We start from the raw sequence: 25,118 nt of genomic DNA, 5'->3' as shown, positions 1-25,118 counted from the left end.
TGACAGTTCATTGTACTGTGTTACAGTGACCACCAGCAGCACCTGTGGATTGTGGAGACGACTTCAGTAACAGAATCCGGGGAGTGCCAGGATGGAAATCCGGTCTCAGCAACTCACGAGTACAAGGTGAGGGCTGCTTGTATATACCTGATGATTATCATGTAGGAAGTTAGTTCAGAATTATGTGCCAGTTGCACATAACAATGATTGACAAATCGTGTCATGCATGGATAGTAGCATTAACTCGTCTTGTGAAATTTCCCTTAGCTGTTGATGCACTCTGTTTCATGTATCTCGGAATCTCATAGTGTGATGTTCTGGAATAATATGCTAGAAACAGATTCTGTAAATGATAGTGCCAAATGATATAGACCACACAATAGATAAATTTGAATTGCCTTCTCCCACTTTATTAGCACTATAACATCGTTGATGTCCAGTTCCAGTTTTACAGATCACAGTTACAAGGGTAAAGAGATGCACATTTCTTCCTTTGTCAATACATTTGAAAGAGAAATAAGCTAGGCATTAATTCGTGACACAATATTTGTTGAATTTTACAGCAGCATAATTTGCAGCGTCAGGAATGTGAAATCACAACACCCGTGGTACAATGTGCAGTACAGTCACAAAAATTAATTACATTGTCCAATAAATAGTGTCTGTGAAATATTAGCACTTTGAGGTTACATGTTTACAATTGCACACGAGATTTTACAGTGCCAAGATATCATGTGGTTGCAGACTCTTTACACACATAGGTGTGGCATGTATGATCTCGGGGCACAGACTTTTTGATGCTGAGGTGTTACTTGTTCGGTACTTTCCTCACCCTGACATAGTTGTTGCACAGTTGCGAACCGGTCAAGTCTTTCACCTTAACTGACATAGTTATTGCGTGTACAAATTATAAAGACAGACCGGTGAATTTGGGGATGGGTGTTTTTGAAAGTACTTAATGTTTTGAAATCAGCTACAATAGATTTTGCTGTTTTGTATAGGCTGTGTCTTTGCTGTTATATCTGGTTTGTGAAAAATATTAAAGATTAGTAAATTATAAAACCATATGGAACATTGTTATGCTATTTTGTATGGGCTATGTCTTTGCTGTTATATCTGGTTTATGAAAAATGTTAAAAGATTAGTAAATTATAATGCCATATAGCACACTATTATGCTTCCGCATTCAGAAATCTCCTACTTACAAGTCTAGCATCCCTCTTGAAAATTATCTTTTATGACTCTAAATTAGTCAGAATCTTATTTAGTGTCTTAATTAATTAGTGCAATGTGTCATCTAATCCAGAAAAATATAGGAAGTAGACATTGCCAAAGGGACAATCTAATGGGCATTGAGGCAAAATAGGCAGTCAAAAATATGAGTGTCTGAACTTTCAATTTCTGCTATCTCATAAGTTAATTAGTTTCAGGTAATTTAAACTATGTTTTCAGAAAGAGTGAAATGTCTACTTTTCAATGAGTCATAACAGCACTTCATATTCTGTCTATTAGTTCAAAGTCTTTTCCCCATTACTTACTATAGTCTGAGTTTCAGTTAACTGTAACTTTTAATTAACTGAGCTTTTAATGAAACTAATTGTGTCATTGGAATCAGGAAGATAAATGCAAATAATTTATCTATAAAGTCAATTGAAATTTTGCATAAATGACAGTTTGACACATTTCTGTACATATTAGCGATTGCATGCGCAACTGCATTAGATATAAAATAAAAAAAAATTGTTACTCATAGGAGTGGATGGAGGAGTTTCCATCTTCATGCATCTCAGCGTGCTTTAATCTTTCTTCTATATTTACATCTAAATTTACTTGCATACTCTGCAAACCACTGTGAAGTGCATGGCAGTGGATACTTCCCGTTGCAGCAGTTATTAGGGCTTCTTCCCCTTCCACTCACATATGGAGTGCAAAAAGGATGATTGTTTACATGCCTTTGGGTCTGCTGTAATTAGTCTAATCTTGTCCTTGCAATGTTAGAGTGCTGTAGTACGACGGTCTTTCAAATATGGACTGGAAATTAAATCTGGCAGCCGTGGTAGTGGATGGAAATGGCCGCAGCTTTGACAGGTTGGTGATGAGGATGTCTGAAATAGCATTGTGATGCTGCAGTTAGGCACTGTGATGCTGCAACCACTCGAGTCAGGTCACCATGAAGGAGTTATAGGTACACGAGTCTGTTGTACGGTACATAATTGTCAAGTTTCTCCTGAAAGAAGGCATCAGACGTGCAGAAATTTTGAGGAAGCTCTATGCACAGTTCGGGGAAGAAACCTTTTCAAAGATCCAAGTGCACAAATTGCATAAGGCATTTGTGCCAGGCCAGGTAGCTGTGGGAAACGTATCCCAGCAAAGACGACCATGGATGACATCACACCAGACAACATTTGTGCCGTAAAGGACCTTATTGTGGAAGACTGGTGTGTAAATCTTGCCAAAATTGCTTCAATAGTAGGAATAAGGTATGGAAGTGCTCAAGGCATTGTCACCGATGATGATTCTTCTGCACAATAAGGCAATGCTCCACTCTGCTGCTTTGAGTGACAAATTAGATGAAGTTCTTTGGGCAGCTGTGGAACATCCTACATACAGTCTAGATTCATCACCCTGTCATTACCACATGTTTGGACCGCTGAAAGAACAACTTGGAGGACACTGGATTGAAGACAGTGTAGCTTTAAAGGAGTTCATATGCAAGTGCCACTCCATTTTCTTTGAGGACAGCATCCAAAAATTGCTAATTCGATGGGAAGAATGTGTAGCAAAGTCAGAAAACTGTAAAAATAAGGTGGGTGTATTTTTGTTTTGGTTGATTCATCAAAGATTTAAAAAAAAAAAAAAAATTCCAGTTCATATTTGACCTCCTCTCTTATATTCTTAGTTTCATAATTTAAAGCTGGGGTATTTTGTGTCTCTCTTCAGGCATCTATCCATAGGTCGAACAAACAGTGACTATTCGTGCTGCCCTTTTTTTGTATACTTTCATTATCCACTGTTAGTCACATTTGTTACTGGTCCCACAAACTTGATCTCAAGGCAGTGTGTTAAATGGGTGTGCTGATAATGTACCCAGACAGCTGTAAAATCTGACCAGTGGTTCCATTTATAAATGTGAACTGTGACTCTCAAAATTGTTTTCCTATAAATTCTAGAGATCGATTGATTTTTATGAAGTAGTTATTTTTTGCTACTTTTGCATCCACTTCACCAGTCAGATCATCTGGAAGGATGTGAGGCCTTCCACTTCTCTGTATCGTGGGAAATTACAAACAGCCTGCTTTAAACTTGGGGAACAGTTACTTCGTTATTAACAATAGCTTTTCTATATTTAATTAGCCTATAATTTTAACTACACCACGCATATTGTTTATTTTAGTCTCTCTGTCTGTCTCTATACAGATATTTGTGCCACTGACAATGTTTATGCTTATTTAGTCTCACGGCCCCATAAACTGTGGTATGTTTTGGCCTCATCAAGTAGGCTCTTTCACAGCATTCCCATGATCCAAGTACCTGAAGATCCCTGGCCACCTGGCCTCTCTATCTTATTTCTGGTCTGCCTAAAGGTCTTTGGGTTTCTTCTCTGATGCTTTTCCCAATCTTGCTCCTCTCCATCTTCTATAGACATGGCCAGCCCATCTCAGTCCTGTTGTCTTGGCTTCCACAACTATTTGCTGAGCTGTCTAATTTTCACTGTTTCCCCTCCCACCCCTGTTACATACAATGCACTTAGATTTTCACCATTGTTAGCTTGTGCACAATGTTTCAGTTGTAATCTCTGTCTTTCATACTATCCTGTCTTCCACCTTTAAGCTCTCAGGTTTTTAAATCTAGTCCGGTGCAGTTCCCAGCAATCTGTCTTCCCTTCTCAACCCTACTGTAAGTCTCCCCTGACCCGGGGCACTGGGTGACTTTTCTAAACTGTATCCCTCCTCTTAAATCTCTCCAGTCCTTTTCCTCCACCCCTCTTTTTTCCCCTTCAACTCTTCTGCCAGGAGAAGGAGCCACTGGCTCCAAAAGCTGGTAAAAGTTAAACTTTTTTGTGTGCGTGTTCTCCTGCTGCCACCCAGTGAGTAGATGTTTTTTTTATCTATCCATTTACATTATATTGTCAATAATTGATTATTCTCTTTGTATGATTACCTATTCACCATATTTCAGCCTCTTATGACAATACTGATCCAGTTATATATACCTCCTTAGGTTCCTCTTAAAAAAAATTTTAGATGACAATAATTTCTCAAGTGGATATAATGCCCTGGATTCTGCTTTGACTCTTGCTTCTATTTTTTGTTTCTCCTCATTTCTGTTGTTTACTACAGCCCCCAGATATTTAAACTCCTCTGCCTCTTCAAACACATAGCTATCAGTCTAGACAGTTTCCTGTGGGCTTCTTTATCAAGATGATTTTTTGTAATATACTTTAAATGTAATTTCGTTCTCTTTTTGAAATAACTTTCTTACCAGTATTTTCAGATGACCTAGATTTTCAGTGATTGATGCTGCATCTGCAGAAATCAGTACATTAAACAAGGAGACTCCAAGAAGGAATATCAACAATGTAGGAAAATATAGATTGCTATACCAATTGACAGGAATGGGCGAAAGAAATACAGTAGAAGAAGAATGGGATGAAGTAGTGAAGGCAGCAGATGATCAAGTAGGTAAAAAGACGAGGGCTGGTAGAAATCCTTGGGTAACAGAAGAAATATTGAATTTAATTGATGAAAGGAGAACATATAAAAATGCAGTAAATGAAGCAGGCAAAAAGGAATACAAACGTCTCAAAAATGAGATCGACAGGAAGTGCAAAACTGCTAAGCATGGATGGCTAGAGGACAAATGTAGGGATGTAGAGGCTTATCTCACTAGGGGTAAGATAGATACTGCCTACAGGAAAATTAAAGAGACCTTTGGAGAAAAGAGAACCACTTGTATGAATATCAAGAGCTCAGATGGAAACCCAGTTCTAAGCAAAGAAGGGAAAGGAGAAAGGTGGAAGGAGTATATAGAGGGTCTGTACAAGGGTGATGTACTTGAGGACAATATTATGGAAATGGAAGAGGATGTAGATGAAGATGAAATAGGAGATACGATACTGCGTGAAGAGTTTGACAGAGCACTGAAAGACCTGAGTCGAAACAAGGCCCCGGGAGTAGACAACATCCCATTAGAACTACTGACGGCCTTGGGAGAGCCAGTCATGACAAAACTCTACCATCTGGTGAGCAAGATGTATGAGACAGGCGAAATACCCTCAGACTTCAAGAAGAATATAATAATTCCAATCCCAAAGAAAGCAGGTGTTGACAGATGTGAAAATTACCGAACTATTAGTTTAATAAGTCACAGCTGCAAAATATTAATGCGAATTCTTTACAGACGAATGGAAAAACTGGTAGAAGTCGACCTCGGGGAAGATGAGTTTTGATTCTGTAGAAACGTTGGAACATGTGAGGCAATACTGACCTTACACCTTATCTTAGAAGAAAGATTAAGGAAGGTGGCAGGGGTAAACTACAGGGAGCGAAAGGCTATTTACAATTTATACAGAAACCAGATAGCAGTTATTAGAGTCGAGGGACATGAAACGGAAGCAGTGGTTGGGAAGGGAGTGAAACAGGGTTGTAGCCTATCCCCGATGTTATTCAATCTGTATATTGAGCAAGCAGTGAAGGAAACAAATGAAAAATTCTGAGTAGGTATTAAAATCCATGGAGAAGAAATAAAAACATTGAGCTTTGCCGATGACATTGTAATTCTGTCAGAGACAGCAAGGACTTGGAAGAGCAGTTGAACAGAATGGATAGTGTCCTGAAAGTAAGATATAAGATGAACATCAACAAAAGCAAAATGAGGATAATGGAATGTAGTCGAATTAAGTCGGGTGATGCTGAGGGAATTAGATTAGGAAATGAGGCACTTAAAGTAGTAAAGGAGCTTTGCTGCTTGGGGAGCAAAATAACTGATGTTGGTCGAAGTAGAGTGGATTTAAAATGTAGACTGGCAATGGCAAGGAAAGCGTTTCTGAAGAAGAGAAATTTGTTAACATTGAGTATAGATTTAAGTGTCAGGAAGTCGTTTCTGAAAGTATTTGTATGGAGTGTAGCCATGTATGGAAGTGAAACATGGACGATAAATAGTTTGGACAAGAAGAGAATAGAATCTTTCGAAATGTGGTGCTACAGAAGAATGCTGCAGATTAGATGGGTAGATCACATAACTAATGAAGAGGTATTGAATAGAATAGGGGAGAAGAGGAGTTTGTGGCACAACTTGACTTCAAGAAGGGACCGGTTGGTAGGGCATGTTTTGAGGCATCAAGGGATCACAAATTTGGCATTGGAGGGCAGTGTGGAGGGTAAAAATCATAGAGGGAGAGCAAGAGATGAATACACTAAGCAGATTCAGAAGGATGTAGGTTGGAGTAAGTACTGGGAGATAAAGAAGCTTGCACAGGATAGAGTAGCATGGAGAGCTGCATCAAACCAGTCTGAGGAGTGAAGAGCACAACAACAACATATTCAATGTCATTCCTCACTCCTGTTTTTTTGCCTAAAGCCATTGAGTATGCTTTACGTAACCATATGATGATTTTATTACAGTGGTTACAGAAGTTTTCACATGTTGCCCTTCTGGTAAACAAGTGTTTTTTGATCATCATGTGCCTACCTACAGTTTTATTCCACACTTCACATGTGTTTTGGAGCAGCCAGTTTGTTATTTAGCAAAGGCAGATTTTGTTCCCTTGTTCTGTGACAACCGTAAGATATCCAAACTATTTTATTTTTTGCATTTCACTCATTCTTGTTTCTACGTAGTTGGGTAATTTTTTCATGGTTTCTGAAACGAGGCCATTTGTGCCACCTGAGGAGACTGGTGATCTTCATCTTGGATTAGATAATAAAAGTTAGTGTCTCAGTCCTATAATGTTGGTCACCAGTTTTGCCTACATGATGCTGCTACATTTTTAGTTTTCATGGTGTCTGCAGAGCCAAATGCAATTTTCTGTTTTAATAAAATATTATGTGACCAAGACACCAACTTTTTTTATACTCTCTCTTTGGTTTGTCATGATGTTTGCCTCCTTTACAGTTCATATTGTGTGTTGTGATTTGTTTGAAATTATTAATAGTTTTGACATGGACCAACGTCATTCTTTTTTGTGTTGCCCTGGGAAAACTAGGCAGGGAGATAAAAAATAATTGTTACTTTGAAAATGACATATATCAAAATGTACAAAAATAAACTTTATTTGGTGGCAAAGGATGAAGCTGTATTTTTGCAGTTCATTTAAAATAACAGCCATATTGGATACTCTTTTTACTGTTACAGCACTTCGCAAAAGTTGTTGTGGGTAGTGAAGTAATCAGTTATTGTTCATGAATGTTTTAAGTGTAAAATATATTTTCTAAAGTAACACAAAATTCACTAGTAGTCACCAAATTGGTTTACGAGTAAAGAACAAAACATTTTGTCTGAAATTTCTAAACTTTCACATGATGTAAAAGTGTAGAAGACAGCTGTCCAGGTTTACCAAGATTACCAGAAAATTTTCGATAGACAGTGTAGTGTAGCATGGGTTATCTGTGAGAATGACATATGTTCACGTTCTTGAAAAATAGTGGTGTCTTTTACAAACATTTTATGTAGTGGAAACAATCCACTGTGCACACCCCGATCTATGATTTGTGCAGATGTTGCTTATGCAGTGCTGTAAAATAGCAGGGGCAAGGTGCTGCGAGGTGAGGACAGTAGCATTTGCTCTATGTGGACTTTCATACTTTGGTGATGCCCCTTGAAGGTTTCATGAATACCTCAGAGAAAATGGGCATACTACAGTGTAAATGCCCAAGACAAATGAAGATTGCAAATCTTAGCTCTTAAGTCAAGTCCGACCAGTCGCACTGATCAACGTGTTTAAGCCTATGAATTACAGATATTTGGACCTGTCTTCACAACCAATGTAAGTAATTGGAACAATATGGAAGATTATAATTGAAAATGTTTTTGTCATTCAATAGTTAGAAGTAGACACACTGTTACAGCATCACCCTGTGTGGATACGAATCCAAGAAGAATAATTTTGTGCAGGGCTGTGATATGGATTAGGCAGACTACAAGAACAAAAACTAAAAGACACCTGTGTTAAAAGAAGAAAAATCAGAGGTAACTTAGACCACATCTCACGGACAGATCCGGCCTTTAGCATTCCCTACTTACAATGCTACAGCCAAATCACCATGCACCATGCACATGCCTCCCCCCCCCCCCCCCCCCCCCCCCCCCCCACACACACACACACAAGCAGATAGGAACACAGTGATAAATGCCTGGCCATGCCTTTCGTCAAGAGTGTTTTCCTGAGAGAATGGGAATGCAGGCAACGCAATTGGGATTCACTTTGCAGCTGAGACAATGCCTTATATAAATTCCGAGAGGAGTCCAGACATAAATTACAGTTAGAGCCACTCCACTGAAGACTTTGCCCTCCAAGTTACTTCATGATCATTAAAATTTCAGTCAAGCATTGGTGTCGACAATACTTCAGGGTGATGGTTCAATGTAACAAATTTCACTTAAAAGAGTGTTGTATATGATCATCTGTGGTTTCAAGTTGAAACTGGGTACCAATAAAATTGATGCATTCCTTCTGTCTAAAATTTCCAGAAAAGCATTGATTGAAAGTAAAAAGTAAGAAAATTGTGAACTGTGAAACTGTTTTATTCATAATGCAACACACTTTAAGTTAATGGTAGTGTCCTGACACTAAATACTCTGCCCATTGTTTCTGTTTTGCATTTTCTTTTATTCTTTGTTTTTTGTTTTCCAGAAACCTTGTTTGGGTAATTTCTCGTATTAAATTTTCTCAAACCAAGCAAAATAATCTGCAAAAATAAATTATTTTAGGTCTAACAACAAAAGGATTAAGATACAAAGGACTTACAGACACTGGCTGCAAGTGGACATTGATTAAAGTCAATGGGGAAAGTTGAAAATTCATACTGGACTGGGATTCGAACCCAGTGTTGATTTCGATCAAATCCCACCGTTCTTAGAGAGAGAAAGAGAAAGAGAGAGAGAGATAGATAGAGAGAGATTAACCTTTCATGGTTAAAACACATTTTACGTGTGGAATTTCCTGGCATTTTAAAACTGTATGCTGGAGTGAGACCTTAACCTGGGACTTCTGATTTTTGTGGACAAGTGATCTACTGACTGATCTATCCAAGCTTGACTCACAACCCACCCTCACAACTTTACTTCCAGTAGTACCCCCCCCCCCCCCCCCCCATCTAATTTTATACATATTTGAAAAATAAAAAGATGAAAACTTCATGGTGACTATTATAATTTCACTTTGAAAAACTGAGTGATTTTGAATATCAATGAGGTGGGCACATGTATCCATGAACAATGTTTTCATTGGGACCTAGAGGTTTCAGAGTTACATTTTAGTTAGTAGAGAGAGATTAGGATTGTAAATATGGAAAAAAGTATAACAAGTCAGTACCAAAACACACACATTCTCATGACAGTGAAAAATATGAAATATTGCACACAAATTATCAATTTAAACTTTGAAGATGGATTTAACATATCGCAAACCAGTATTTTTTACATTCCATGAAGTTTCCTGTGACCTGTATGTTCCACTTGCCCAGAATTTCATCATGGAAAGCTTGAATCAGTTTAACAGAGTATTCAGGGCAGCCAAAATGTTTTATGACCTTCCCATAGCTTCTCTGGACACTATATCAAAGACTTATGCTAGGCTTATGTTAGGAGGAGATGAGGTACTCGCAGAAGTAAAGTTGTGAGGATGGGTCATGAATTGTGCTTGGGCAGCTTAGTTGGTGGAACACTTGTCTGCGAAAGGCAAAGGTCCCGAATTATAATTCTGGTCCAGCACATAGTTCTAATCTGCCAGGAAGTTTCGTATCAGCACACAGTCAGTGGTAGGGAGATAATTTCATTCAAGGCTTAAGTTATTCCCTGCACTTCCCCTGCAGTTGTTGTATTGTAATGGATTTCGGAGATGTGTTATTTTCTACCGGTTTTGTCGATACCAAATCTAATGAGGGAAGTTGTAAATGTTTTTTTATATTTTTGTCAGAATATTTTTTTTGTGAATTGTAATTTACCTTATTTTATGCTAATTTGCTTATATGTTTGAGAGTGACAGCATATTGATTAATATTAGTAGGTGTGACGAAGAATATCAAAGAGACTGGTTACAAGTGGAGGCTTGTGTGTTGTGTGAAATATCTTTGACGCTGGAGTCATCTTTGACCATAGTCAGTCGGCAGGGAACTCTCGCTGTGTGTGACAGTGGAACAATGTGCAGGTCGCCGTTATAATAATTTGAAAGTGAACAGGAAAAATGAATTATGTTACTACTTTTTTATATAAACATCAAGAAGGAACCACATTCGAAGAAATGGTATTTGAAGCACCAAAAATGAGGCAAACGCAGTGAACCAGGTCATTTCTGCAGCCGACGAAACAGCATTGTGGAATTATACTTTCACTAGACGACTGCAGCCAACACAGAAAAGTCAAATATCATCTTATAAACATTTCACAGAAAAGTAAGTACCATCACGAAATATGCTAAATTCAAGTATATAAAATAATGAGCATATTTCAGTATACGGAAGATCATATCAATAGTTCCTCTGGAGTGGCAAAATCTGCACTGTGATTCAGGAAGTACAGTCTCAGAAAGAGTCTGGAGGCAATTCAACAGAATTATAACAAAAATTCTACCAGCCACATAGAGCAAGGACACGCAACAGTAGTTGCCGCAAGTGCTTTGGTCACCTTTTTGTCAGTTGGTACCTTACAGTTTTCCCACATGAGAAGAAACAGGGACAACCATCTGGTTTTTAGAGCAAGCCACCACTTTGAATGCTCTCGAGGGGGATGCTGTCAGATCCGTGTGCCTTTCTTGGTTTCATGCTATCTAGAGCCTTGCTGAATTCATGAAACGTTGGTGAGACTGCCATACGAGGTTGTGTTGGATGTTGTGGAACACATTCGAGAAAGTCGTCAGCATCAGTACAACTACAGTTTAAGGGTGTTAAACTGATTCAGGCTTTTCATGATGACATGTCTGGGCAAGTGCTGTACCAGAATGAAACATCTACATCTACATCTACATCTACATCTACATCTACATCTACATCTACATCTACATCTACATACATACTCCGCAATCCACCATATGGTGCGTGGCAGAGGGTACCTCGTACTACAATAAGCCTCTTCTCTCCCTGTTCCACTCCCAAACATAACGAGGGAAAAACGACCGCCTATATGCCTCTGTACGAGCCCTAATCTCTCTTATCTTGTCTTTGTGGTCTTTCTGCGAAATGTAAGTTGGCGGCAGTAAAATTGTACTGCAGACAGCCTCAAATGCTCGTTCTCTAAATTTCCTCATTAGCGATTGACGAAAAGGACGTCTCCTTTCCTCCAGAAACTCCCACCCGAGTTCCTGAAGCATTTCCGTAACACTCGCGTGATGATCAAACCTACCAGAACAAACAAATTCTCTATTACTGATGGCCTCAAACAAGGATGTGTCCTTGCATCATCATTGTTTGCTCTATACCTAGCAGTGATGCTTTATGACACATTATCTGTAAACAGTGTGGGAGTTGAACTCAAATATGTATTTGACAGAGGCCTTTTTAATCAGTCTTAACTGCATTCTAAACGGTTCACAAGTCTCACTCAGGTAACAGATGACAGTGCTTCTCCAGCTCTCACACCTGCAGTTGTCTGTAAATAGTTTCAGTACTGAATATAAATTGTTTGGCCTGACCATCAGGATCTAAGAAACAAAGGCACTAACACAGCCAACTGCTGGAATTGCCTTTCTGGATCTCAATATCTCTACTTACATTACACCTTCGGCACAAGTAGATCACTTCCTCTATCTCGGAAGTATATTATCAACTAACTGTTCATCAGGAAAGGAAGTGGAGAACAGGATACATGCCACGTTTGTTGCCTTTGGACGTCTCCTACATTGGGTCATTCTGAATAAAGATCTGATACTATGCGCCAGACTGAGGATGTATTGAGCCATTGTTGCTTCTATCCTGCTCTGTGGTTGTGAAACCAGGACACTGTATCACTGTGATCTCAAGAAACTGGAATGCTTCAACCAACAGAAGCTTAGATACATTATGAACATCAAATGCGATGACTGTATGTCAAACACTACGGTTCTTGAGAAGGTATAGATGTGTAGTATACAAGCCATTGTTATTGGTCACCGGCTCAGATGGGTTGGGCGTGTCCAGCAGTTGAGAAACAACACTTTCCTTGACAAATTTTGTTTAGTGAAGTTAGCACACATAGAAGGGTCTGTGGTGCTCCTCTGAAGCGCTGTAAGGACAAATTCAAGAAGAACCAGAAGAGTCTAAACATTGACCTGAGTAACTGGAGCGTCACAGCAGAAGATAGTGGTGCAAAACTACTTCAGCTGCTGTTTTGCGTTTTGATCAGTAATGTCGGAGACAGAAAAATGAAAAATGTCACAGATGAAAAATTTGCTAGCCCCTGCCACACCCTCCACCTTCTGTTATGTTTAATATATGTGGTCACATGTTCCATGCCAGGATTGGTCTGCTAGGCCATCATAGGTATCTCGATATCTGAACTGCCGTGCAATAGTGAAAATGAAGGATAAAAATGAAAACTCAGATACAAGTATCAACCAATGCTGTTCCACTAAACTACAGATGATGTAAAAATCAGCAAATGTACTGATGAGTGTAGTTATGTTTTAAAATTATGTCTATGAAGGAAACATACTGACTGACATCACACATTCTTGCATCATAGATGATCATTTGATTTGATTTTTATAAAACAGATACATCACTCTACTTGATTTCTCACAGCCTTCTGTGCATCCAGCGCATGGTCCACAATATTTTTCTAAAGTTCTGAAATCATCTTGGTAGGTGGCAGCACTAGACAGATATGGGGCATAAGACAGCTCAGTGCTCAAAATTGTGTAATGCTTCTGTGAAATATTTGGAACCCATCAGTCATGGAGGGGTTTAGTATAAACCTTTGTTAAAACAAAGTACTTAAGGCAATTGTGCAAATACTCTGAATGTTGTTATATTTTGTGCTGTAACTGTAGCTGACTAGTTCCATATCTTATAGGCCATGTCAAAGTCATCATCTCTGGAACATACAAACAAAGAAACTGAATCAGATTAAACTTCACTTGCACTGGGAGCATTTGACAAACCAACATATGTGGCCTGGTATGATATAACAACCCTGTACTTGTTATTTATTGCTTTCTTCAGTTTTTATCTCTGACACACCTACCCGTATGCCCTGTCGTTCTGACCATTGACTGATTGCCCCTTCTTTTTTTCTCTAGGTGGCGCACATGAACCGCAATGAGCTAGCGGCATTAGCACGCTCCCTAGCCAGTGTGAGGGATGTTGTCCACCAGACGCACTCGCTGGCCTGTTATTCTGCTGAGGTCATCTGGTTGCAGGTCAGTCTCCCATTACATGTGTCAGAAGTGTTTGGAAGACTTAACTTGCAGGGTCCCACTTGTGTTAATGCAATTTGACCACCTGCATGAACTGTGCAACTCCAAAACAATGAAGACTGCAAAATAAACTGACAGTAACTGATACATTAGATATCAGATCTATTCTTTGTTTATTTACAACTCGTTTACCCATTCTTTATTCCTTAATGTGTCTATACTTTGTTTTCTTGTTCAGTAGTAGTTTATTTTACCTATTGCAGAAAAGTCCCACAAGCTGTGAATCTTGGTGCCAGTCTGGGTTGCGGGGAATGAAAGGACATAGTGTTAATTGTTGTAACACTGAGATGCAGAATTCTTAAACACAGTATTGAAATATATGCAGCAAGTTACTTTTTCTCAATCGCAGAGTAAATATACTGCTCTTCTGTATTAGTTTCGATTCAACAGTTATGAAAAGCATAGTTTGCTACTCACTGTAAAGATGACACATTGGGCTGCAGACAGGCACAACAAAAAGACTGTTACACACTGAACTTACAGACAAAGCCTCCTTCAGAAATCAAAGGAAAGCACAAATGCTTTCATTCAAACAGGCACACCTTATGCGCACTTGACCGCTGTCTCTCGCTCCTGAGGCCATATTGGAGCTGTTGTGTGGAATGAAAGCAGCAATTGGGAGTGGGACAGGTAATAGGGAGGGCTAGCAGAGTACAGGTGGGGGGAGGGGAGGGGGAGGGAATAGCGCTCTCTGGCAGAGCATGCGCAGCATAGATGGTGCGCAGGATAAGATTGCCAGGCGAAGCTTCAGGAGGCTGTGGGGGATGGCAGGGGGAATGGGGAGCAAAAAAAGGAAACGAGCAGAGAGGGGAAAAAAACTGGTGGGTGCTGTGGTGTCACCGCCAGACACCACACTTGCTAGGTGGTAGCCTTTAAACCGGCCACTGTCCGTTAGTATACGTCGGACCCGCGTGTCGCCACCATCAGTGATTGCAGGCCGAGCGCCACCACATGGCAGGTCTAGTCTAGAGAGACTCCCTAGCATTCGCCCCAGTTGGCAGCCGACTTTGCTAGCGATGGTTCACTGTCTACATACGCTCTCATTTGCCGAGACGACAGTTTAGCATAGTCTTCAGCTACGTCATTTGCTATGACCTAGCAAGGTGCCATATTCAGTTACTATAATCTGAACAGATAATATTGTGAATCATCTACCGTCAAGTGCAACATTCATCATTAATGGATTAAAGTTAAGTATCAGACTAATTACGTCCGCTTTCTGAATTCTAAGTCTTTGTCATGTTCCAGACCTCACGTCAATAGAGTCCTTCCTTCCTCACGCCAGCCTGCATGAGCTAAAACGCATGCATTTCGGCCCCCACTAGTAACACGGTGTTGGCTCTTCTGCCAACTACAACAGGTGTGTTGACAGAGATCCAACTTATCTGATCCACAGTGTCTGAACATTATTTGGTAAAGAGCCTACTCCACTAAATTTTAGATAGGTAATTTGATACTCAGCTCCTATAACACTACGCGAAAAAAAAAAAAAAAAAAAAAAATCAAACTGTACAATGGCTACTGATTCTCTGGTTGGAGGGAAGCTAAGGCTTACCACCTCCAGTAGGAAAATGTCTGGTGAATGTGTGTAATGTTAAAAGGAACCTTCCGGTCGAGGGTGGCTTCAGCTTTTGTTCGCTTACTGTCAGCGCTGCTGAGAGCAGTCGTCACCGTTGCAGGCGGAGCACTACGTGCAAGGCGTGGAGGCCAGCTGCGGCGCGTCGCAGCTGCCGCACAATGCGCCGGCCGCGCTGGCGCCGTGCGAGGAGGTGGAAGTGGGGGCGGAGGAGGCGGGGCTGCCAGGGGGTTCCCCGCAGCAGCGCTGGGGGCTGCTGGAGCTGCGCCACTGCGTCTCCGTGCTCTTCACCTTCCAGAGACGGCCCATCAAGGATGACAAGTACGGACTCTATCCCTCTGTACACTGCCAATCATTGTTAACTCCCCTGTGTTAGTACACAACTAGTAAGCCCCCAGTCACTTACAGAATTGAACTCCCAGGTATAAAGCAGTTTGCAATTGCGACGGTGCTTTTATTGTTCCTCCTGCAGAAAATGTGTTCTATTCACCTTGCGGTAATTATGTCTTTTGCAGTCCAGTCCGTTAGCCTGCCTTGTTAGAAAATGAACAATCATTCTCTACTAGAAAAGCTGTAGTAGAGCCAGTAGTACTACCCTTCTCTATGGATCGCATTAAAAGTTAGTTTCATGTCTTTGCAAGCTGTTGAGTGAAAGGAGAATCTTCAAATAAAGATTCTATTATATTCTCACTTCTTGGTTACAAAATAACCGCCATGTCCACGCTGATCAGAAGTAGGTATGGGAAAAACCCACCATCCAAAACTGATATCTCTCTTTTTAGTTCCGAATAACTGATATTTTTTTTTATATTCATTTGGTTTGGTTATAACATGTTTCTTTATTTCTTGCTAATAACCAGGTAAAAGACTGAAATATCAATCATCCACAGCAGTAGTGCCAAAATTTTGGGTATTTAGATAAACCCTTTTGAAAAATGAGTATTTTTTCTTTTTTTTTTTTCTTTGCAATATTCCATTATTATAGAAAAAAGGAAAAGCAGTTGGTGATGATTTAATAAGAATACCAACAGAAACTAGCAGCAAACACATAGCATAAGAATTGGTGTAGCATTGGTGAGACAATAATATACCTGCTGCCTTTGTGGTGTTCCCTACTGGATGGCATGCACATACATGCAGTGTATGGCAATTGCTCCATTTGGTCTGTATCATAGTTTCACACTTTCATTGTCAGACATTAGTTGTATTACGGAATGGCACCGTCCCTATTCTGCAAGTATTTTACAAAATGTGATACCAGTGAAGTACAGTGCTCCATTTCCTTTAAAAGATTATTGGAAGGAGCCACCTTAAACTTGCAACGTGATATAAGGAGAAAACTTGTAACTTAACAATTCATTGTTAGTTTACAATAAAAATTGAAAGTAGCTGATGAGTTGCTTGTGTCTACGCAACATGCCTCTATCTGCTTGTAACCTTTGAAGACAGACAATTAACTTGAAAAATGAGTTCTTCAGCCTCAGTTTTCACGCCTTAGTACTGGCTGTCCCTAATGCCCAGATAGTGATGTGTTCCTGAATTACAACACAATTTTTGAGCAAAGATTCAAAAAAGCTAGAATCAATTGAAGAATACTGCTGATTTTTTGTCTTATGTAGCCACTCAGCCACTTGCCACTTTTCAAACTCAGGAGTCAAAGTTTTTCGTGTTTGTTCAATTTCTATGTTTATTTCAAGAAATAATAGGAATGAAAAACTGGGGAAGTTGTTTCAAAAACTGGTTATTTTGAGCAGTTTTAGCACTCAGTTTAAACTGGCATTGAAAAAAATTGATATAATTGAAAACCTGTTGTTTCAGCAACTACCACCGTACCTAATCAGAAGTTACAATTTTCTCATGTAACACACAATCACAGTGACTCTTATTTACCTGCCTTATGGTATTTAAGTAAACCTGTTACCATAAAGATTACAAATCTGACTGTCAGTGTCATAATGCTCGTGCAGATATTCCACCTACATCTACATCTACATATATACTCCGCTAGCCACCAAGCGGTGTGTGGCGGAGGGCACAATTTGCACCAAAGTCATATTTCCCCCCCTCTGTTCCACTCGTGGATCGCACGAGGGAAAAATGATTGTCTGAATGCCTCAGTACAAGCTTTTATTTCTGTTATATTTTGAATGATTGTCATTACGCGATTTGAAAACTAGTGGTAATAATATATGCTCTGCATCCTCGTTGGAGATTGGATTTCGGACTTTAGTGAGCAGCCCCTTCTGTTTAACGCGTCGTCTATCTGTAAGTGTGTCCCACTTCAGACTTTCTATGAGATGGCTAAATGTACCAGTCACGAATCTTGCCGCTCTTCTTTGGACCTTCTTAATTTCTTGAATCAGACCCAACTGGTAAGGGTACCATACAGATGATCAGTACTCTAAGACTGGACGAACTAACGTATTGTAAGCTCTTTCCTTTGTTGAAGGACTGCATCGCTTCAGGATTCTACCAATAAACCGCAGTCTAGAGTTTGCCTTACCCGTTACTTGTGTAATCTGATCATTCCATTTGCGATCATTTCGAATTGTCACACCCAGATACTTGACTGATGTTGCCACTTCCAAAGACTGATCATTTATTTTGTACTCATACATTAATAGGGATTTTCGCCTTTTTATACGCAGTAGGTTACACTTACTAATATTGAGAGATAACTGCCAGTCATTACACCACACATTTATTTTCTGCAAATCCTCATTTTTTTTGTTCACAACTTTCGTGTGAGACTACTTTCTTGTAGACTACAGCATCATTGGCAAACAGTCTAAGGCCGCTGTCAATACCATCAACCAGATCGTTTATGTAAATCGTAAAAAGCAGAGGACCTATTACGCTTCCTTGGGGCACAACTGAAGTTATTCTTGTTTCTGTTGAAGTTACCCCCTCCAGGACGACATACTGCTCCCTGTCTGTTAGAAAACTTTCTATCCAACCGCATATGTCACTGGATAGACCATAAGCGTGCACTTTTTGTAGCAAGTGACAGTGCGGAACTGAGTCGAACGCCTTTTGAAAGCCGAGAAATATGGCATCAACCTGGGAGCTGGTATCTAGAGCCTGTTGTATATCATACACAAAGAGGGCCAGCTGTGTCCCGCATGACTGCTGTTTCCTAGAACCGTGCTGGTTTCTGCAAATGAGCTTCTCAGAGTCTAGAAAGGTCAACTGAACCCCCTTGAATGCTTGCTTCTCGATCCCAACTTGCACGAGATATCGCACGTATTTTAGTTAATTCGAAAGTCACAGCTTTCACACAAAATCCAGACGGGTTTATTTTTTTCACTCATTTGTGTTCTCTTTGCAGTACTCCACAGTCATGTTTAATTATAATTCTGCAGAATTATTACCTCTACTCAGAGATTCTTGAACATGCATCCAAACATGAAGAAAGCTGAGCTCCAAACTTAATCTACCCTACATTCCAAAGAATGCTTTTGATAAACAGCTTATATAAGAAAAAATTTGTGAGCTAAAAGTGTTGCTTTTGCTTAATTACTGCATTTATGAATTAATTGAATCACTGAAAAATTTGCATAATCTTCAATATGAAAGCCTGAAGTTATCCTCTGGCCACAGATGTCAACAACAACAATATCAATAGCAGTAAACAATGAACAATAACAGGCAGAAAGCATACTGCTACTCAAGAGTACCCCTTTCTGTGCATGAGTGATTTATCACCATCTAGTGTGCTTGCACAGATTCACAAGAGTTTTGAACAGCTTTTTATTTCCAAGCATGGATAATGTGTGTGCTATTTCTCATAAATCCACCCGTTCTACCGTCAGATGACTGTTACACTAGACCTGTGCCAATTGTGGTGGATCGTCAACTAATACTGCCTTTAGTTGTACATCACTGTTCACCTAGAACTAATGCTGCCAGAAAAACACGCTGGGGACAGAACTGAGGAATCCTGATTGCAAGCTTGAAGATAAAGAGTAAAGTGGATGCACCTGGAGCAGATATTTTCAGTGCAGTAATACTTATACAAAACTAAATGGGGGAGAGAAATCATGAGCTTCAGTGTGTAGAGAGATGAAGTCCAGTCCAGAACTGTCATTTATTATTTGATTTACATACTTCAGATATTACGGAGAAACAATCTCTCATCAGACTGTTGATCAAGACAGTATCAAATATTTTGCCAGAGCATTGATACAGTGCTGGCAGATTATTTTAATTTTTTTATTTTTGGTTTTCTTCGTGGATTTTCCATCCCATTGAATGGCTGTGTGTTATCTACAGTATCTGTGGCCATACAGAATTCTCAGTTCCCCACAGATTGATAGACTGGCATTTGATATTTAAATTCACCTATGTTTAACAACAACAAATGAAATGAATTTCTCTCAAAGATACCTCTTGCCGCTTACAACTGATTCAGATAAATATTTATATGGTACTGGAAAGTCTGGATAAAATTCAAATCGTGCAAGGAATGAAAGTAGGTGTAGTAACACTGTTTACGTTTACATAGCACTTCACTTAGCGTAGACCGGGACTGTGTCCTAGGCATGCCCGATGTTAACTGACTGGGCACGGTCCGTGCTGCCTGAGTTGTTGTTGTTGTTGTTGTTGTTACGCTGGCAGAGGTCGCGTCCGAATTCTCGCGTGCCCTCTGGTGGTCGGGACTCTACTTGCGGCAACTACCGTCCATGACGCGCCATGCCGATGTGCGCCTCCCGCGATTTTTCCAGTGGCTACTGCACTCCTCCTCCTTCGGGGGGTGAAGCCACTGTGATCCACTGCGTCGGAAGGTGGAACGTCGGGCAGGAGCGATGACCTCCACATCCATTGGAAGGCTGGAGTCGAGGGGATCTGCCAACCCTCGAGCCGGAACCTTCGAATACGGCTGGAAGTGACCCACATGAAGAGGCCCTCGTCGTCCCACCACCGGAGCCCGGGACAGAATGGGCGACAAGCTGTCGAACTCCGGATCCTGTTCCACCTCGGGAGGGGCAAGACCCAGTGGTGGGGACGATGGGGAAGGGGCGACCACAGGTGAACCAGCCTCCTGAGAAACCGGGCCTGCGAGGGGGGCCGGCTCTCGCTGGGGCATCTCGAACGATGGCGATGCCGGTGCTGGAGCTACTGGAGGCTGCCAAGGCTCAGAACCATCGCAGTGCGGCAGGGTCACAGCGGGGAGAGGCGGTAACGTCCCCTGAGAAACCAACACGGGTGCCGGCAATGGGGAAGCTGGTGTCCGAGAGGTCGGAGGGTGGGTGCCCAAACGTGGATGTAGCTGATTTTGGTGACGATGTACCACCCGGTTCCCCGCCTGGAAGGTATAGAGCCGGCGGCCATTTTGGCGCAGGACCACCGCCCGTATCCAATGTGGATTGCGACCAAACCCACGTGCCCAGACCGACATACCCAGTGGAAAGCCAGGTACTCCGTTTTGCGAAGACTGGCGAGGACCAGGCCGGAGGAGGTGCAGCAGAGTCCTAGGTTGGCGCCCATGGACGAACTCTGTGGGGCTGCGGTCTCCCATTGGTGTGGTCCGGTATTCCGTCAGGAAAAACGTCAGTGCCTCCTCCTCAGGAAATTCGTGCACATACTTTTTCATCTGCGTCTTAAATGTGCGCACCATGAGCTCGGCTTCCTCATTCGATTGTGGATGGAAGGGGGGAGAGCAAACGTGCCGAATACCAAAGTGCCTACAAAAATCCTGGAAGGTCTGCGAAATAAACTGCGGTCCATTGTCCGAGACCAGGGTGATTGGCAGACCTTCCACAGAAAAAATTTTTGCTAGTGCCTGGATTGCAACTTCTGAAGTGGTTGAGGAGCAGCGAACCACATATGGGAATCGAGAATAAGCATCAATGACAATGAGCCAAAAGTCATTGAGAAACGGGCCCGCAAAATCGATGTGAACACGTTCCCATGCGTGGGTTGCCGGTGGCCATGAAGAGAACGCTGCCCTGGGAGATGCCTGTTGGCTCGCACACTGGGAACAGGCGGCCACCAAGTGCTCAATTTCTCTGTCAATACCGAGCCAGTACACATGTCTGCGAGCCAAGGTTTTAGTACGGGAAACACCCCAGTGCCCCGCATGTAATAACGTGAGGACCTCCCTTCGTAAACTTGCAGAAACAACCACGCGAGGAGCTGTATCGTCGGTAGCCAGAAGGAGAGCTCCTTCCAAGACCGAGAGGCGGTCTCGTAGAATAAAATAATTACGAAGAGGGTCCGAGGCCCGGCCTGGAGGGCGGGATGACCAACCCTGCTGAATGAGGCGAACTACTTGCCAGAGAACCGGATCAGCTGCCGTTTCCCTGGCGACTTGAGAACTAGTGATCGGGAAGCCATCAACTGCTTGGTGGGACGCCACATCCAAATGAAAACACATAATCTCCTCTCGATCGAACGTAGGATCCCGGCCCACCGGAAGACGGGAAAGGGCGTTGGCGTTGGCATGCTGTCCGGTAGGGTGAAAATGAATGTCATAATGGTACTTAGAGAGGAACAAGGCCCTGCGCTGTAGTCTGTGGGCCGCCCTATCCAGAATCTGAGAGGCGGGGCCAAATAACGATATTAACGGCTAATGGTCAGTGATTAACTGAAACTTCGTGCCATACAAGAAAGGGTGAAACTTTGTAACAGCGTAGACAATGGCCAAAGCCTCTTTTTCCACCTGGGAGTAATGGGCCTGCGCGGGACTAAGAGTTTTAGACGCAAACGCCAGTGGTTGCTCGGAACCATCTGCGATGCGATGGGCCAGGACCGCCCCCACCCCATACTGCGAAGCATCTGTAGCCAGGACCAACAGCTTATGGGGGTCAAAAGTAGCCAAACAAGGTGCTGACTTGAGGAGGCCCTTCAACGAGGTGAACGCTCGCTCGCATGCAGGCGACCAATCAAAAGGAACACCCTTGCGCAGAAGGCAGTACAGGGGGCGGGCTATGGTGGAAGCCCTGGAAATGAACCGGTGGTAATAGGCTATCTTGCCTAAAAATGCTTGTAACTCTTTCAGCGAAGCGGGCCGAGGAAGGTCGATGATACCTTGGACCAAACTTCCTAGTGGCTGGACGTCTTGTCGAGAGATGGTGTAGCCCACATACTCAATGGACGGTTGGAAGAAGTTTGACTTATGCAGGTTGCAACGCAAGCCCACAGACCTGAATTTGAAAAATATTGGCCTCCCGCCACGGCGGAGAACAATTCATTAGCATGAGGCAAAGGATAGATTTCCACCACCAATTGGGAATTAATGGTGTCCTTGAAATCGCCACAAAGACGTAATTTTCCCGAGGGCTTCCATACAATAACGAGGGGCGAAGCCCACTCACTAGAAGAAATGGGAAGAACGACCCCTAGGGCTGTCAGCCGGTCTAGCTCTTCCTTTACCTGAGGGTGGAGAGCCAAGGGGATTTGCCTCGCGCGTAGAAAATGCGGGCGAGCCGACGCCTTCAACGTTAAGTGAGCTTCAAAATCTGAAACACGCCCCAGGCCCTCCTCAAAGATATCGGGAAAGTCTGAGAGCAAAAATTCCAATGATTGGTAGGGAACGTCTTCGGAGACCAACTGTATGGTGTCAGCGATAGAAAAACCGAGAGCTTGAAAGGCATCCAGGCCAAAAAGGTTAGCGGAGCTCGCATCACTGACAACAATAAAAGTAATAGGCCGAGTGACTGATTTGTAAGTCATGTCGGTAGTGAATTGACCCAGTAGGGGAATGAACTGTTTATCATAACCGCGTAGACGCCGGTAAACTGGCGCCAAGGGAGGCGATCCAAGGTCGGAATAAGTTTGTGTATTCAACAACGAAACTGCCGCGCCCCTATCTACTTGCAGTTGTAACCGGCGCGACCCAACCGACACCTCGATAAAGAGTTTGCGTGCCGATGCGTCGGGAGCCTGGCTCGATGAAACTTCCTGAATGTCAACGTCCGTGTCCTCTGTACCTGCTTCCTTCGATTCTTTTGAGGCTGAGTGGCAAACTTTAGCAATGTGACCTTTTTTATTACATTTGCGACAAATTGCCCAATGCTGGGGGCACTCTGACCGATCATGATGTATATAGCACGATGCACAGGAGGGCAACAGGGGCCGGCGGCCGGAATTCTGTTTACGCGCCGTGCGGCAGCGACTGCAACGGCCGGATTTTACCGCTCGCACGTCGTCCACCCCAGACACAGTGGACGCGGCCGTGCCGCCCTGAACCGCCGCGATGTCGCACCACGCTTCCAACTGTTGACCGGCGGCGTGAGAGACTTCATACGAATGAGCAATGGACAGGACTTCCTCAAGGGAAGGGTCTTCTAACTGCAGGGCCCGTTGCCGGACCTCCCTATCAGGGGCCGAACGAACAATGACGTCACGTACCATAATGTGGGCATACGACTCTCGCGACTGCTCCGTGACTAAATGACACTTGCGACTAAGACCGTGCAGGGTAGCGGCCCACGCCCGGTAAGACTGATGGGGCTGTTTCTTGTATTAATAGAACTCGACCCTAGCCACCACAACATGTGTGCGGTGGCGGTAATATGAAGACAGCAATGAACACAATGCGTCAAAAGACAAGGACGAGGGTTCCTGCAACAGCGCTAGCTGCCGCAAAACTTGATACAGCGAGGGAGATATCCAAGACAAGAAGAGAGCACGACATACCTCTGCATCAGAAACATGAAACACCTGGAAATGCTGCCGAAGGCGATGTTCATATGCATCCCAATCCTCTGCCGTCTCGTCATACGGGGGAAAGGGAGGAGGGAACGGCGCTGGAGCAGACGGCTTGGAGAGCAATGCCGGAAGCACTTGTTTCATGGTGGCCGTGAGCTCCGTCTGCTGCTCAACCAAAACCCGCACTAAATCCTCCATGCCGTGGAGAAGCTGCGAAACCGGAACAACGACGCAACACGCGAAAGAACGACCCTACTTGTCGCCAATTGTGTAGTAACACTGTTCATGTTTACGTCGCACTTCACTTAGCGTAGACCGGGACTGTGTCCTAGGCATGCCCAATGTTAACTGACTGGGCACGGCCTGTGCTGCCTGAGTTGTTGTTGTTGTTGTTGTTGTTACGCCGGCAGAGGTCGCGTCCGAATTCCTGTGTGCCCTCTGGTGGACGGGACTCTACTTGCGGCAACTACCGTCTGTGACGCGCTGTGCCGATGTGCGCCTCCCGTGATTTTTCCGGTGGCTACTGCAGTAGGCATTGGCTGTATAGTTGAGATGCTTCATGATTGACATGCTCATTAACAACACTTAGACAATTTTGAACTTTTGGACAGTGTGCTTCTTCGAAGCTAATTATCAAATATCTTTTATCTCATTTATTTTGCTGTCTCACAAGGGTATGGTGCAATCCCACCTGGTTGAAAACTGCTTCGAAATTTTTTCTGCGGAAAGAATACATCAAAAGAAAGACCCTATAAAAATTTTAGCTGCTAAGACACAATGAAAGTAGTTCTGAAAAAATGTTGAAAACTGTCAAATTCTTAGCTGGTCAGGTGGCTGGACAGTTGTTCACCCCTGCCAGAGCTTAGCAGATCGCCGTTGCGCAACACGACATGTGCAAATCCTTGGTTGACAGCCCATCGGTAAACAGGTAATGTGACTCAACGAAATCTTAATTTGTAAACCGAATTTCAGTTTTCATTGATAGTTTCTCTGAAACATACATCTACAGTTACTGTTCACTCAAATTTGCAACTCATTTAATGTCCATAGTAATTACCAGTTGCCTTTGTGGTTGTGTAAGTGTTAACAGTAGAGATAAAACTGAATTAATGTTCATGGGATTTAACACTTAACATTAAGCAGTGTGCACAAAATATGACCATAACTGTGCAAATGGAAGAAAGAATTGCACAAAGTAGTTAATACTCATCAAACTGGGACTCACAAAACTGTGAATAAGAAACTGTCTGAAAGATTTACTATATACAGGGTGGCTACAATGTC

At 42.4% G+C, this 25,118-nt stretch overlaps 1 protein-coding gene across 1 annotated transcript in view; it reads left to right on the top strand.

Annotated features, from left to right (window-relative positions):
• Positions 1-25,118, top strand: part of LOC124718724 (ectopic P granules protein 5 homolog) — a 367,184-nt gene that overhangs the window by 31,838 nt on the left and 310,228 nt on the right. The window contains exons 4-6 of the mRNA XM_047244342.1: positions 27-126; positions 13,430-13,549; positions 15,286-15,503. Of these exons, the coding sequence (XP_047100298.1) occupies positions 27-126; positions 13,430-13,549; positions 15,286-15,503 (438 nt within the window). The remainder of the gene's footprint in view (positions 1-26; positions 127-13,429; positions 13,550-15,285; positions 15,504-25,118) is intronic.

This window comes from Schistocerca piceifrons, chromosome 10 (genome assembly GCF_021461385.2).
Source record: "Schistocerca piceifrons isolate TAMUIC-IGC-003096 chromosome 10, iqSchPice1.1, whole genome shotgun sequence".
Taxonomy (NCBI): domain Eukaryota; kingdom Metazoa; phylum Arthropoda; class Insecta; order Orthoptera; family Acrididae; genus Schistocerca; species Schistocerca piceifrons.
Note: the sequence above shows the minus strand (reverse complement) of the source record. Positions and strands in the feature narration are given on the sequence as shown.